Below are 15,722 nucleotides of genomic sequence, written 5' to 3'. Positions count from 1 at the left end.
AGTCTTGGCTGGGATATCAATGATATCCTGAATGTCAGTGAGAACTATTATAATGAGCTTTCTATTAAGCCCTCTTGGCCTGGCCATTACCATTACATTTAACTAACAGCTATTTGTAACAAAAGAGGAAAGTGTAAGGCTGATTATTTAAATAGAAGTATGAATAACTTAAGATACCACAATGAACGTATTTGAACTCTTAAATCCCAACAGTTCGCAACCTGCACTCAGTTATTCAAGGATGCTCAATATAAATATGAAGCAAATAGCAAATATGATTCAAATGTTTGGAAAAAAACAACAATGAAAATTTACATCCAAAATTATAAAAAGCTGTTTTATTTTCATTTTACACAAGACTGACAGCTTAACTCTGAAAATCTGTCTGAAAGCCATTTCTAAGACAAACAATGACTGTACATAGAATACATCTTGAATACATACATACTGTACTTAGAAGGCAAATTTGCTTTTGCCTTTATTCATTATCACATGAATCTATATTTATCCTTAATTATAACTCCTCCAAACATATGTGCTTTCTTAATAAAGAAAAGTTAAATTATTCATAGTTTTATATAAACAGTAAAACAAAGTAAATGTGCAATATTTAAAATGGCATCTTGTACTTTGTGGTGTTGCTTCTAAAAATAGTATGTAGATCTTTGGCTGTTACGTATTTGACAAGAAGATGCAAATCTATGCAGAGGATTCGATCTGGAGTTGGGAGGTGGCGTTGATGAGGTCTCTGGGATGACTTTCTCTGGCCTCCTGCATCTTTCTCCTGGCCCTCTGGAAGGCCTCTGAATAGGAAAAAACATTAACATCCAATAATTAAAACTATATAAACCCTCTTTTCTCAATTTCTGCAATCCAGCAATCTTTATAAATATTGCGCTAAACTCTGCAGATATCTACATGAAAATTCTTGGCTTCATTCTGAGTGAATGTCTTTACCCAGGATGGTGCAAACAGCTCCTTGCTGACTAAATCCTCCCAGCTGGTCAAACACTTTCTGCCTCCTCTTCTTCAACATGGTGGCATCAACAAAGGCCCTGAAACATTCACAACATGGGTTTATTTAATCACAGTACAGCTTCAGTACAAAACATTTAATAGTATGAATAATTGTGTGACATGTGTATGAAGGTACAGGACGCAGTATTAGATCTTAAACAATGCAGATCATCGATGGGTGTAACATGACATGGTTGAATCCACATAGCTTGCTTACCTGGCTTGCTGGATGCAGTGCAGATTAAATGTGACACTTCCTGTGGTTTCAGTGCAAAAGCCAAAGCGACTCAGCCTCTCTCCCTGCAGCCATAGATGGAAGTAGCAAAAAGAGAAACCAACACTTCAGTATTATTACTGACACAGCATGAACATGGACATAAACAACGCAGGCTCCATAATATTCACAAAGTTGATAGTGAATTTGTATCAGGAGGGAAATGAAAACCAAAACACATAAATGTTGTGCATCTTTGTGGCAAAGTGATTGTAGTAAGAACTGTACTCGAAAACTCCAAAGAAAACCTATACCAAGAAATGCTAAGATAACAAACTGTTTTTTAAATAAAATTACACATGGTGCAATGGAGTAAACTTAGAAGGGATCCTTCTTTGGATTTCCATTTAGCATTGATTTAAAGCAATGACGCCAGTAGAAGAAAACATGTGATTATTCGGCAGTAGAAGGATCATTTACATCAGTAAATTTACTATTAATAAATGTCCTATTTACTCAAACTGTGCTTGCAGCTGCAGGAAAACAAGCAAAATCTTTCAGTAACAAGCGGCATTAGCTTAAATTGTCTGTACACACTCATCTATTCATCCTAAGAGAGCTTTAAGCCTACCTTGAAGGTCCCTGGTATCCTGACGTAGCTGTGGTCTTCAAGCTCTGGAGAACCTCCAATAAAGAAACGCCTCAGTGCCGAGACTGTTCCTGTCTGAAGGGGTCTCCATGTGTGGCATGTTACTGTATGTTTACCTGGCCGAACAAATGTATACACACACACAAAACATGAAATGTGGGCAAATAAGACCAAGGACTTGATGAAATGATTTACAAAATATATAACTGCTTTTCTGTGTATGGAATCAGGGATTAGTTCAGCATCAGTAGCAAATGAAACCATCATACTTTACTTCAAAAGTATCTTTTGTATTAATTCAATTATTTGAGAAACAAGCAAGTTAAATTAATAAAATAAATTGAATAATAAATTATTTATTTATTGTAATCAAAAAGGCCAAACATCTGTTGTTTCCAGCTTCTACAATGTCAGGAAATGCTGTTTTTTGTTGTCATTTTCACTATTTTCTAATGTTTTAAAGACAAATAGACTACTAATCAGCAGATCATCCAATAATTAAAAACAAATGTTTGCAGCAGCTCTTATAGTAATCCAACAACTTGAAATTGAAATGTACAGCATACCCGGCATGGCAGGAAAAAGCAGATAGCCGTAGCCTTCAGTCCGATAGCGCTGCCAGGAGTCCAGAGAAAGAACCTTGAAGTAGAGCACCGGCCACTGGGGGATTGAGTCTGAAATGAAAAGATAACTCAACGTTCAGACTAATCTCTTAAATACATTAATTTATCATAAAAATAAAAAATCAATAACATGTAACTAATATACGAAATACAACAATGATACTCACCCTCACTCTCCTTTTCACACATGTAGAACGCTTCAAAGCTGAAGGGGAAACTGAAGAAAGCTACATTTTCCTGTTGGCAGAAAATGAGACATGTTAGAGGTTTAATCAATCCCTGTATTTGTTCTCTGTTGCTTTTCACAGGTCATTAAAGAGTACACACACCTTCCCTACTGTTTTAGTCCGGCAGGTCTGGGTTACTCCTGAGAGAGCCTGAAACGGCAAGCTGGACCAATCTTAAATCAGAAAGAATAACACAGTTAAATTGATAAATATATTTAGTTTAACTTACTTAAGTATCGCTTTGTAAATAGTGTCATACACTGTATGTGACTTACTGTTGGGCAGTTCCATGAAGAAGTGGATGTATAAGTTATCATATTCAAAGCCTTTGGCTGAGACTGGACAAAGAAAAAAAGAGAAAGATTAAAATATCAAAGACATAAATATACACAGTTGTGAAGATCACAGTTTTCTTACTCACCTATCTCTCCATTCATCACATAGCGCAGAATACCTGCAGGAGGCTAAGGGGGAGACATAAAGTAAGCTAGATTACAGGCCAGTTTAACATTAAGTTATTATTCCAGAGTTTGTATTTTATCATTTTAAGCCAAGCAAAAATGCGAAACGTGTTGTTCAACTTTCTTTGTTGTCATGTTTGACAATTAAGTGTAAAACTGTGTTCACTGTTGGTCGTACAAAGCAAGCTATTCAAAAATGTGCCCTTGCCTAAAGCACAATTTACAAATATAATTAAGCTCCTGTGATAACTTGATAAAGACTTACCATTTCAAAGTCTTGTCCAACAAGACTATTGAGGTAGTCCTTGTGCCGTACGTACAGCTAGAGACAGAGATAAGTGGATGTTATAAGACATGTTGTTGTGATTCCATAATCAGTAGTATAAAATGAACACTACAGGTCATTCTCTCAGTTCTGCTCTGTTTGTGGAGGAACTGTGACTGAGATGAACTCACATCTTTGTACATGTTCTGCTCCTTCTCCATTTCCTCTGGTTTCATGGCTGTCGATACATTCTCCAGAGAGAGACGCCAAACTTCCCTCCTCTCCCCCTCTGTTACAATCCTGCACAACAGCACACAAACCACACTGGTTTTCTTCTTGTAAAAAAAACCCAAACATTTATCAATGAATCACAATCAGAACAGTATTTGTCACAATATTTTGGACCAAAGTGGTGGACCTTTAGAAGCGATGTGGCTAAACTTTCATCATACAGCTTTAACAGTCTGTAGTGATGTTGTGAACTTGCCTGTAGGGCTCTTTGCCTTTGTTGAAGTCAGGTTTTACAACGACCGTTCCATTGCCATCTGTTTTTATGGTTACCAGCAAACACTCGTTCTCATTCTGGCCGAGCCTAAGAAAACAAATACAGGAAGGGAAATCACAATTGGACTATGTGAGACAATAAAGGTTCAATTCATTGGAAATGGGTGCTTTGTGTTGATGGTCTTACCTTCCAGGGGGGCTCAGGTCTCCCATGATGTGCATGGTTTGCATGGTAGTATTCACCACATGACTGTTTTTTACAAACTCCTCAGTGGGCTCAAAGTTAATGATCTTTGACTTAGGGATGCTACTATCACTGCAAAATACAACAGACCATCTCATCACATGACATAAAACATTACAAGTTCTGTCTTTGAGGATAAACAAGCATCGTATTGATAAAAGTTGATGAAAAAATGATCCCATCTGCTTGAATTTACCCAATTAGATGCAAGTACTTTACATTTTACAGAGAGAAGCGAAGCTAAAAGGGGATACTCTTTACAACATATATCTTGACAGTACAGTCTTTCTCTAACGGTTATTAATCCATTTAATTAAGTGAGCTGGTGCGTCACATACATGGTGCGTCTTTCCTGCCGTCTGTGTCTGACGCTGGCCATCCTTTCAGCCAGGAATGTGGGGCTGGATTTCGTTGTGGTCAGTAAATCGGTGGATTGCTGCTTTAAGGATTAAAGACAACAAGCTACTTACAGACACAGTTATTTACTAGAAAAAAAAAGTAGGCTTGTCTCATATATTTTTTGTTTATGAAAATATAACCCTACATTGTAGAATGCAGCATAACCTACCAGTTGGTGCAATGGAAGACAGTTAGTGTAGCGGTCATGATCAGTGTATGTGAAAATCCTGCGATTTCGTCTGCCCTTGGCCTTGTTCAGGGCCTTGACTTCTGTGTGGTACTGGCGGTCCAGAGGGGTCTGACATGCTGCCTCGTTCTGGAACATCTCCATCTCATACTGGGACCGCACACAGGGAGACATCATGATGACGAGGGAGGTTCGGTTCATTAACAAAGACAAAAAAAATTTGGACTAGAGTAAAGTAAAAATGTATAAGCAAAATTACCTTTAACTCTTGAACTTCTTCTTTAACTCAAAAACACTTTCATATATATTAAGATTAAAACCACATAATTTTCTGTTAAATGAGGATACTTAAAAATGTTTACCTGACTGAAGAGTTTCTCCTGCCAGCCCACCACCAGTTCCTCTTCATTGTCACCTAACGACAGAGTAACAGCAATTATCAGTTATTAAAATATGATTTAAAGGACACATCCATCCTAAAACATGTTTAAATAGCCTACAAGTTACACGCAATGTCCAGTTAATTTCTTTACCTTTTCTAGTGTTTGTATATTACGTTCTGTCGACCGCAGAACAAACACATAACATCCCCCCCATGTCCAACAAAAGCCCTGAGAGTCAAATGTTCAAACAGTCAAAATATACTATGTTTTCAGTACAACTTAAAGTACTTCTTATTTGACAGGAATAGCTCATCTGACAATTAAACCCGCAGGTCCTGATAGGTTTGACAGTCAATGAAACAATGGAATTAAAAGAATCAACAGATCAAGCAGAGGGACAAATAAATGTAAGACTACAGTGCAAGAGACAAAGTAATATATTTATATAGTACAAGTGAAAACTGACATTTTTTATAGCATCACCATCATTGAAGTCCCTGCCGTGGAACAACTGTACCTGTGTGGCCTTGTGAGGTGAGGGTTTCCAGTTCAATAGCTCCTCTGTCTTGCTGGGACAGAACTTGCTGCTGGAGGTGCTGAGAGAGGGCTGCCGTGGAAGTTACCCTTTCTATACGCACCCTAGAGTCGGGAAACAAATGGATATCGTGTTTTTTTAAAAACGTGCCCTGATGCTGAAGGATTCTAGATTCTCACACTACACAAGCAATCATACTGTAACATCCCTATCTTCTGAGCACCATTAGCACATTTGAGTTTGGTAGATAAGCTTTGATTTTTACTACTTACTTTATTCTTAAGTTTTTGACAGCATCCCGGGACCGAAACACAGCTTCACCGGTATCTGTGTTCCAACAGTCTGCCATTTATATTTACCTATCGGTTCGATGTAAGCTAGCACTTTCCGTTAGCTAATGTTACAGTAAGCACATAAGCAGTTTTTGTCCTGTGCGCACTCGCAACGACTTAGAATGTATTAACTAACCGCTCGCAGTGTCTGCAAATGAAAAGCAATATAACCTAAGAAACAGCAGATGTTATAAGTAACAGCTACAATTGGAAAAGTCTTCCAATCAAGCACAAAGCATGGTAAAGTAGATAGTTGTCGTTGCCATAGAGATACAGATTATTGTTCTTCTTCTTCTTTGATATTTTTTGGCGGTTTGCGAACCACGAGCTTTACCGCCACCTAGTGAACTGAAATGCCGGAGCAGCCGAAAAAGCTAATTTCCCTCTACTAAACCTGATTCTGTTGGTTAATAATATTTCCTCCGTGTAATAATTACTAATGCAAGTTTATCCATGTTACGACCGGTCCTCAAAGTTCATACATTCTGCAGAAATAATCAACAACTGGCCGGAAGATTTTATACCAACCTAACACGTGGTGGCGGTAACGGTCAGGAAGGCTGCAACTTGCCATCCAATGAAAAACGAAGAAGACGAGGGGGGAGGAGGTTCCAGCCGCCGACATCCCGGAGCCAATCACACCACCTGGCGGGTCCTCAGTTGTGATTGTGCTGATCTGTCACAGTTTTTGTAAAACATTATAGCGTTACAAACGCTACAGTATGGCGTCGTTTGTGACTGAAGTGCTCGCCAGCTCTGGCAAACTGGAGAAAGAGGACCTTTCAAGTAAAATAAGCAAAATGTCGCGTAAAGTGGAGGATGCAAAGGTAAACCACTAGCTAGCATAGCATGAGCTAACTACGCTAAGTAAAGTTTGAACTCGCTTTAGCCGTCAGCGCTAATACTGGAGTGTATGAAACTTTATTACTCCTTTACCAAACGTTAGCTTTTACAATTCTCATCAAAGTAACACGCAGGTACATATAAACGTTAAGAAAACTCATAGCGCACCATCTAGTTTAGTTAAATGCATTATCGTTAGGGAGACTTCAAGCTAGCAATTTGTGGTGTAGACTCAGGTGACATCTGGCAACGTGGCTGTTATATTCACTAAAAAGTCAAAACGTTAGTGAATTTTTCACCATAAGGACACAGCTTTATATTAGCTAAACCACCACTGTCTTAATTTTTTGCTATTAAACTGCATACATGGCAAATACCATTCGATCAAACGACCTACTGTTATTGTGTTTCGGAATAATTAACAGTCACATATTCACATCAACAACAGGTGGTTGGGAGTTAGGCTATTCTTACAGCGGTACACTAATGACTGTAAATGTACTCAGACTTAAAACCGTTATGCTCTGTGTTTAAAGGAAATGGTCAGTCTTGTTATTATTCATCTTTAAAACCTCTTTTTCGTCATGTGTTTTCATAGGAAGAAGTATGTGACATGATAAACAAGAGGTATGGTGACTTCCTGCCCAGTCTACAAGGATCTGAGGAGCTAATGGTTCAGGTTGATGAGGTCTCCAAAGAAATGGATGTCCTTAAGAATTGCATTGAAACCGAGGTATGTGTATTTTTAACTTAAATCAGTATTTTTCCTCCTAAAGAACAAAACAGTTCAGTTTTACACAGAAAGCAGTGTTATAGTGTTTTTAAACTGTGTGTGTTTGTCTGTGTGTGGACACAGGTGCAGCAGAACATCCATGTGGCTGTGGCTGAGTATGCAAAGCTGAAGCAGCAGCTGGAGAAAAATACAATCATCATAACAATGCTTGGACACCTGAAAGAGGTACAACATAATGGCAATGTACTTAGTAACATAATATACAGTTTTGTAATAAATACTTTCCATATAAAAAGTCCAGACAAACGGTGGTACTTTGAGGTGGATCCATAATGCATTTATTTGATGGTCACATCCTCTGTTCGACTCAGTTTCACAATGCCATGGAGGAGTTCAACAAAGCTTTACTGGACAAGAAGTATGTTGATGCAGCCAACCAGCTTGAAAAGGTAAGAGCCACAAAACTTTACTCAGATCTCAGGATGGGCAATCACATTGAAACCAACATTATGACAACCTAGTACATGTGTACTTACAGTAACCTGTTATGTTACATGCAAATTAATGTACTGATCGTCATGTCATATCTTTCAGGCAAGGGGCAGTGTGGATTCCCTGAAGGGCTGGAAGAATTCTCAGCTGCCACTGCTGAGTGCTCTGAGCTCTGAGCTGACGGTGCAGAGAGAAAACTTAATTTACCACCTGGGAGATGAATGGAAAAGCCTCGTCATCTGGAGATTACCTTCCTCAAAGGGTAAGACTTTCTCAGAAATATCAAATAAATATATTCACAATTTTTAATATATGTGTGTAACATATGGGACTTGTACAACTTCATAAAAAACACTCTATAACCCCACTTTGCTGAGTGTGAACTTTTTGCTACAAAAGAAGTTACATCAAACAAAATAAACCAAACTTTTCAAATGCTTAGGAGTTCAGTGCAAGGTACAGCACATTTACTTTAAGTGCTTTTCTTCCATACAGCGCATGCATTTAGATATTAATGTGATACTGATCATACAGAGGATTTTGCAGGCTTCATCCAACAACTGCATCAACTCCAGTCATTGTCTAAAAAAGTGACAGAACATTATCAGGGATCCATCCCTCTCAGCCTGCACAAAGTGAACTCATTTGATAAAGTTGTCTCTTACTAGATAGTATTTATTGTGTTCATATGATTCAAAAACATGACATTAAATGTATCTGGCTGTTATTCAGTAGAAGTGACAGTTTGATGTGCACCACCAGAGCCAGCAGGTCTGAAGTCCTGCCTGAAGGTGGAGCTGAACCTAAGCTATGCCTGCAGCAAGGACGGAGAAGTGAAACCACCTGCTCTGCTGCGCTGCGTCCTGCAAGCTCTGGCCATCCAAGGAGACCTTCAGCACAAGATTAAACTCTTTAGTAAGAACAAACAACACTGCTCACTCATATGCATGCAGTAATTTCAGGTTTTCATGGCTCGATTTAATTTGATGCTCTAACTCTGAAGCACAATGAATTTGAAAGTAAAATCCTGCTCATTACTGGTTTCTGTTGTCGTTCAGGTCAGGTGCTCTTGAAGACGATGCTGAAGCCACTCGTGATGTACCCGTCACTGTCAGTGAGGGTAACAGAGCAGCAGGGTGAGGGGACCATCCTGGCCTTACAGTGTTTGGAGGAGAGCCAAGAGGAGAGATCAACTCCCTCACAGGTGTACAGCAAACTGCTCCTGGTGCTCAAGACGCTGCACTCACACCTGTTAGGTACGGTTTGTCCTGCTCTTTATAGAATTAATGTATCATGCTTAAAGATGAGATTTTAACAGTATGAGACATAGTTATCATTTGTATCACCCTTACTGAAATGTTAATCAAAGAGCTTGAGAAAGGCGCGTCACATGTCTGTCTTTTTTTTTTCAGATGTGTCCATTGGTGATAAAAAGCTCTCGGCCATCTTGGGGGAGCTGATTTGGGAGGAAATTTCCCAGTGCATCATCCACGAGTGTCTGCTGTACTCCATCCCCACTAACAGCAGCCAGCTGGAGAAATACAACACTGTATGGACCTCACAGCCCTTTGTTTAACATCATGATATTGTTACACAGAAAGAAAATATACACGTGTCACCAATCGCATTTATTTGATTCTGTGTGAAGTTATTGTCAACACAATCACATTCCTGAATATATATGTTTTTTGTATGCGTCTAAGGTGATCAAGGAAACTGAGGAGTTTGAGAAGTCTCTGAAGGAGATGGAGTACCTGCAGGGTGATTCCACAGACCTGCTCAAATATGCCAGAGACGTCAACTGTCACTTTGCCAGCAAGAAGTGCAAGGATGTCATCGTGGCAGCCCGCAAACTCATGACCTCCAAGATGCACAACACTGTGAAGGTATGTTTGAGTGTCAAGATAAATAACCTGTTGATTTAAATACTATAAACTTAAATGGGAAATGAGCAACATTTACATTGACAGTATTAACTTAACTGTTCTTTTAATTGACCAGTTTTAGCTACAAAGGTCTGTCAAAGATACTATTAGTCCAAGGGGAGGAAACTCCTCAGCCTTGAAGCATTTGCTGTCGTAAAAGTGAATGTAAATCTCATGTTGGTGCAGCTACACTTACTCACATCTCCTGTAAAGCGACTGGAAACCATCAGTATGATTTTGACAGAATGTTTTTATGACAGTTTATGACAATATATATGTATACATTTAAGACTTTTTCAGCTTTCTGTGACACCAATCATTTGTGGCCTCCTTAAAGTCGGCTGTTCAATCATCAAAATGAAATTATTTTCCTACATGGCAACAAATAACATTTCATCAAACTGCATATTTTGTCTCTGTAAGATCACACCAGACTACAAGCTGCGCCTTCCCAAGCTGCCTGCTCCTGGTTCGGCTGTGAAGGTGAAGCAAGAGAACACAAAGGAGGAGACGACCATGGAGAACTCAAAGCAGATGTCTGCATGGAGTCTGTGTCTGCCCGCCTGTCGCATCAGTGAGTCCGTGCAGCAGCTGATGGAGCTGGCACTGAACACGCTGTGTGAGGCTGTCGGCAGCTCCACTCAATGGTACGTTCCAGCGTCTTCCGTTTTGACAAACTGTAGTGATTCTGACCTCCGGACCCTGAACAGAGTCACTGGATGCTGAAATGTTCATTCTGCTTCTTATGCCGAGGCATGGAGGACGATTCCTGTCAGAACAGCAAATATTCCCCTGGTTTGCAAATATTCAGTCAAAGCTGATGTTCTCTGTAATCGATAGAAGCAGTAATATTTGAAATTGGTGCCCTAGCAGTGGATAAAGTTGTACAAACAGATGATGGTTTCGCCCATTCAACATTCCTACAACACCCAGAGTGCATTGCGCCCCTCCCTCTGAAAGGAGCGGCCCAGTGAGAGACGCTGGAGTGAAATAGTACTGTTTTCCAGTCAAGGACATTGATCGCTGCAGGCGATGGCTCAGAGCGGTACAGAATCCGAAATACGAAGAGAATATACCGGTGAATCGTCTCAAACATCTTCAGGTTTGCAGACTACATTTCAAACCTGACGATTTTGAACGAGACATGACATCGGAGGCGGGCGTCCTAGATTGAGGAAGTGTAGTTTAGCGAGCTCCCTGGCTTCTCAAATGGGCCCTGGAAAAGGTGGAGGTTTTCCAGGGCCCATTGGAGAAGCGGAAAGCGTCCTCCAAAGGCACAGAGCCAAATTGCATTTCTTTCCTACCATAATGGCATTAGCTCCCCATCATAGCATGATAGGACTGATGTTGAAAAATCGGCGAACTGGCCCTTTAAATGTAATGCTTCAATTGTTCCTTTTCAGTGCATTACAACTCTTCTTCACTGTGAGGAACATCTTCCAGCTGTTCTACGATGTTGTGCCAACATACCACAAGTAAGGATGTCACCGTCATATATCACATATAACGGATCAAACCAACACATCTCCCCTGAAGGTGTCACTTATTTTCTCCTCTCTCTCTTATTCTCCATCCAGGGAGAACCTACTCAAGTTCCCTCACCTGGCTGCCATCCAGCACAACAACTGCATGTACCTGGCTCACCACCTGCTCACACTAGGCCACCATTTCAGAGCGCACCTGCCACAGCCCCTCAGCGAGGGCGTTGCAACATTTGTTGACATGGTGCCGGGATTCAGGAAACTGGGTACACTACGAGTTCTTTTACTGTCGGTCATGTTGCTTAAACCTTTAGAACTGAAATCCATGGCCGCCAAAAGTTGATCCCTAATTAAACCACAGAGACAACAAGTTACTATTTGTTCTGTTGAATATTCTGATCTTTCTTGCAGCACCACCATCTGGCTCAAACTCCATTTCTACATACAGTTCTACAGATTGCCATGACATATCCTGTGTAACCTTTCATGTACTTCTTTTAGGTGCTCAGTGTTTCCTAGCACAGATGAACGTCCAAAGAGCTGAACTGTTGGAGAGACTTTCCACCGCTCACAACTTCTGCAACCTGGATGACGAAGACAACTACATTGCAGCCAGCAAAGCAGTGAGACAGGTGAGAGAGAAGGCCTTGGTAAAAAGCAGCAGCAGTGCTTTATTGTATTAATTTAGTCCTCCATGCACTGCTTCTCGCTCCTTCAGTTAGCGTCTGTTTGCTTGATTTCAGGTCATCCATCAGCTGAAGCAGTTGGGCACAGTGTGGCAGGATGTTCTCCCAGTCAGCATCTATTGTAAAGCCATGGGCAACCTTCTCAACACGGCCATCACAGAGGTCATTTCCAAAATCATGATGCTAGAGGTTTGTCCTTTTTATTATGGTGAAACAACATGATAATGATCTACTGTATGCTCATCATATTCATTTTTTGTGATAGATTTTTAATTATTTGCATATTTTCCACTGACCTGCCTGCAGGATATTTCCTCTGAGGATGGGGAGCACCTCCACACTCTCTGCCAAACCATCATAGAGGAAGGTCCGCTGGTCTTCATCCCTCTGGCTGAGGAGAACAAGAACAAGAAATATCAGGAGGAAGTTCCTCTCTATGTGAGGAAGTGGGGCACCTTCAAAGAGCTGGTCATCGTGCTGCGAGCCAACCTGCAGGAGATAGTCGACAGGTAAGGCCTGGCCCACACCAATACCCCTTTCCCACCTAAATTTAGCACGTTGGCGCTGGTTTTTCAGACCCGGGAAGACCCACTTATAAATGCGATTGTCTCTTTACCCACTGCCAGTGAAGTAGACTTCTTTCGGTCTCTTTTCTGCTGCGTCACCGTCTTGACGTCACAAATGCGCCTGAAACAGGGTTGGTAAACAGTGAAGATGTTATGGTGGTTAGGTCTTTATTGTATCTATTATTCATTTGGTCTGTTTATCAAACTTGGCGGCGACGAATTTGAAACGATGTTCAAGCGCTGCTTGGATGGAGACGGGCGGGATTTGTAGCTGAGATGACAAGGAGTCGCAGAAGTTACCGACAGAGCATAGCATCGCACCGGAAAGGGGGCGGAGATTAACGCGTCCACACAGGTTTGTGTTCCCATCAATGCCGATCAGAGCCGAGGCGATAATGACCCGGGTCTACTGCAGAGTCATTTGACCCGGGTCTGAATGCTGATTGTAACCTTTGCCACTAAGCAAAAACAAAATGACAGACTGAACAGTTTTGTTCCTGTAGTGTGTGTAGAGTAACGATATGACCCAAACAGCACACCACACACTAACAGATTCACTCACCAACAACCAGAGTCCGACTCTCACAGCTGGAAATCTCACTAAATCTCTCGCGGTCAAACGAGACTTTAGAGGAAACAAACATGGCGGACGACGGGCAGGAAGAATTGTCGATGATAGTTTTTGAAAAAAGAACAAACTGGTGATTAATTGTTTGCTTTGGTTGCCATGACTGCAGTTGTGCTTCTTTCTTCAGTCAGCTCGCTTCACAATTGGCTATTGTTTGGTTGACAATCCACAGAGTTAGTGCTCGGCTGTCACCGGGGTTCCTCCCACACAACAGGATATCAGATCATAAATATTGAACATGTTTAAGTTTGGAAATTAGTGCGGCCGTGACGTTCTTCCGAGCAGATCGGGGGAAGTAAAATCACTCTTAACATCCCTCACACGACAGGAACATCTGGAGAGATCATCTTTAGAACCATCAAAACATCAGGACTTTGTTTACTTTTGTCAGAAGGGGGGAATCAGGCCCGAAATCAGCTTGATTATCTGGTAGTGTTCCCCCCGCTTAAGAAGGAAACGTGATGATAAAGTATCTGTGGATTTTAATATCAACCAAATATGTATTCTGATGTAAAAATACAAACACTCTGTAGGTGGAGTTAAACTCCCAAACATGGACAAAGACATAGAAGACAGAATGCAACAGTTTTTCATGCTTAATCGATTCCTTTTTAAAACTCGGCTGCCTTGTTGTTTTGAGCAGTAAAAGATAATCCTCTGGGTACCATCACATGATCTGCCTTTGATTTCTCTCCATAGGTGGGCTGACAGTAAAGGCCCGCTGGCGTTGGAGTTCTCCAGTTCGGAGGTGAAGAATCTGGTCCGAGCTTTGTTTCAGAATACAGAGAGGAGAGCTGTTGCTCTGACCAAAATCAAATAGATGCTTGAGATAAATTGGAGAAGAAACTATAGCACTTTTTCCTCTGAGGAAAATCTGATACATGCCTTTATTCATTTCCATTTTGTGTTTCATTAAATATTCACACTGACATGTATGTTTGAAAGAGAGTTCGCCTTGTGTGGTGGAGATGCTGCCGCTGAGGGTCTAAGCTGCTTGTAATCAGTCTGTGGGGTTTGTCCCTTATCTGACTTCAATTAGTCCTACAGAGATTACATGAAGGCGTCTTTACATCAGCATCCTGCAGCCTCAGTCGTATAGCTCTGAGGGTTTACCCACACAGAGCCAGCTGAGGTTGTGTAACCAGCGACTTGCCATCTGTTGACATGTGATCTTGTGTTCAGGGTTAACTTTGCTGCACATTGTTAATCAAACGTCATCTCCAGCTTCTTCCAGCTCATGTTTGTTTGATGTGTTTGGACCTGAACGCCTCTAAATGTTCATTAAGTTCTAACAAATAACCCTGTACTTTACATCTCCTGTACCCTGTGTCCTACAAGTTCTGTTTATATATGACTCAGCAGTTTTCTTTATCATGTTGTCCCTGCCTTGATACTGTTCACAGACAGTTCTCAGCTTGAATGAAACACTACATTTTTTAACCATGCTAGAGTTTCAAAGAGGTCATGATGGACAGACGTACAAAGCATTGTCAATGAACATATTATTATGTGCAGGATCAACCTTTTTGCAACTTGCATGTTAATTTAAGTATCATCTTTTCCTCTTGTTGATAGAAAACATGATTCGATTGGAATTACATTTTGCTCAAAACGTTCAGTTCTATATAAACATGATTTTTAGGACACGGGTCTCTTTCTTGTACAAATCATATAACTGAACCCTTCTATGTATTTATTACTTGTCCAAATAAACCAAAACATTTTTCAGTGATTGTTTTTAATGAAATTATGTAGTTTGGAAGAAACTGCATCTGCCTTTGCCCTCGTCAGCAGCCGAGTAAATGCTTTATAGCGGGCGTGTAATATAGCAGGCGCCTCATGACTTTCTTCTTCAAAGTTGACAGTTTCTGCTTCATCTTAACTATTGTCCACCAAATCTTTATCATTAAAGGAGCCATGATCAACTCTTTGAACAACTATCGGGCCTTTTTTATACGTTAAAGCCCCCCTCCAGTGTTTAACCTTGTAAACATCTCCATGTGGTGTTCTTCATGTGCTACAAGACATATCAGGCACAACATGAGCAGTCGTCCCCATGGCTGGGCCTGTCTGCTGTTAAACTGCAGTGTACCAAGGACAGGCTGAACAACACGTTTTCAGATTGGCAGGTTTGAGACGTCACAAACCTAAGGAGCCAATCCTGTGACGCTATGCATATCATTATGTGTAACCTATGGCAACCACTTAGGCGATGCGCAAGCCAGCTGTAACCCGTCATCGTATTTTTTGCAAACTTACTGCTGACTACTGTCGTTAACGTTACCACATTTCAACAAGTTGCCACTAAACGATGGCAGAGGCGTGTTT

General features: G+C 40.7%; 2 protein-coding genes across 3 annotated transcripts; one reads left to right on the top strand and one right to left on the bottom strand.

The window, feature by feature from the left end:
• Positions 1 to 380: 380 nt before the first annotated feature.
• Positions 381 to 6,064, bottom strand: mks1 (MKS transition zone complex subunit 1). Of its 2 annotated transcripts, none has more exons than XM_069665948.1 (18): positions 5,981 to 6,064; positions 5,691 to 5,812; positions 5,153 to 5,205; positions 4,773 to 4,940; positions 4,543 to 4,643; positions 4,148 to 4,276; positions 3,944 to 4,048; positions 3,648 to 3,756; positions 3,457 to 3,513; positions 3,152 to 3,194; positions 3,006 to 3,068; positions 2,833 to 2,903; positions 2,671 to 2,740; positions 2,447 to 2,554; positions 1,863 to 1,996; positions 1,235 to 1,317; positions 958 to 1,055; positions 381 to 803 (listed from the first exon to the last, which is right to left on the bottom strand). In XM_069665948.1, exons 1-18 carry the CDS (start codon positions 6,055 to 6,057, stop codon positions 700 to 702), a joined length of 1,695 nt encoding a protein of 564 aa, XP_069522049.1. In that variant the 5' UTR covers positions 6,058 to 6,064; the 3' UTR covers positions 381 to 699. The 2 variants fall into 2 exon arrangements, with proteins under 2 accessions (XP_069522049.1, XP_069522057.1); XM_069665956.1 differs by having other exon boundaries at positions 4,543 to 4,640.
• Positions 6,065 to 6,707: 643 nt separating this feature from the next.
• zw10 (zw10 kinetochore protein) lies at positions 6,708 to 14,624 on the top strand. The gene is made up of 16 exons (XM_069673715.1): positions 6,708 to 6,867; positions 7,482 to 7,616; positions 7,740 to 7,841; positions 7,988 to 8,065; positions 8,211 to 8,370; positions 8,871 to 9,023; positions 9,167 to 9,364; positions 9,521 to 9,657; positions 9,812 to 9,994; positions 10,457 to 10,680; positions 11,437 to 11,508; positions 11,611 to 11,780; positions 12,016 to 12,146; positions 12,258 to 12,389; positions 12,507 to 12,709; positions 14,094 to 14,624. Exons 1-16 carry the CDS (start codon positions 6,763 to 6,765, stop codon positions 14,212 to 14,214), a joined length of 2,304 nt encoding a protein of 767 aa, XP_069529816.1. The 5' UTR covers positions 6,708 to 6,762; the 3' UTR covers positions 14,215 to 14,624.
• The last annotated feature ends 1,098 nt before the right edge of the window (positions 14,625 to 15,722 follow it).

The sequence above is a fragment of the Semicossyphus pulcher genome, unplaced genomic scaffold (assembly GCF_022749685.1).
Source record: "Semicossyphus pulcher isolate SPU_LCO1_2020_fin unplaced genomic scaffold, fSemPul1.0.p SCAF_10, whole genome shotgun sequence".
Lineage (NCBI taxonomy): Eukaryota > Metazoa > Chordata > Actinopteri > Labriformes > Labridae > Semicossyphus > Semicossyphus pulcher.
Note: the sequence above shows the minus strand (reverse complement) of the source record. Positions and strands in the feature narration are given on the sequence as shown.

Bases quoted from the DNA above. Each gene is read 5' to 3' on its own strand.
- mks1 (XM_069665948.1), bottom strand. From the start codon at position 6,057: ATGGCAGACTGTTGGAACACAGATACCGGTGAAGCTGTGTTTCGGTCC. The intron at 4,941-5,152 runs GTAAACATTTTT...GTGCGGTCCCAG, and splicing joins AGGAGAAACTCTTCAGTCAG to TATGAGATGGAGATGTTCCA. The intron at 1,997-2,446 runs GTATGCTGTACA...TTGTTCGGCCAG, and splicing joins GCTTTTTCCTGCCATGCCGG to GTAAACATACAGTAACATGC.
- zw10 (XM_069673715.1), top strand. From the start codon at position 6,763: ATGGCGTCGTTTGTGACTGAAGTGCTCGCCAGCTCTGGCAAACTGGAG. The intron at 9,658-9,811 runs GTATGGACCTCA...TATGCGTCTAAG, and splicing joins AGCTGGAGAAATACAACACT to GTGATCAAGGAAACTGAGGA. The intron at 12,390-12,506 runs GTTTGTCCTTTT...ACCTGCCTGCAG, and splicing joins CCAAAATCATGATGCTAGAG to GATATTTCCTCTGAGGATGG.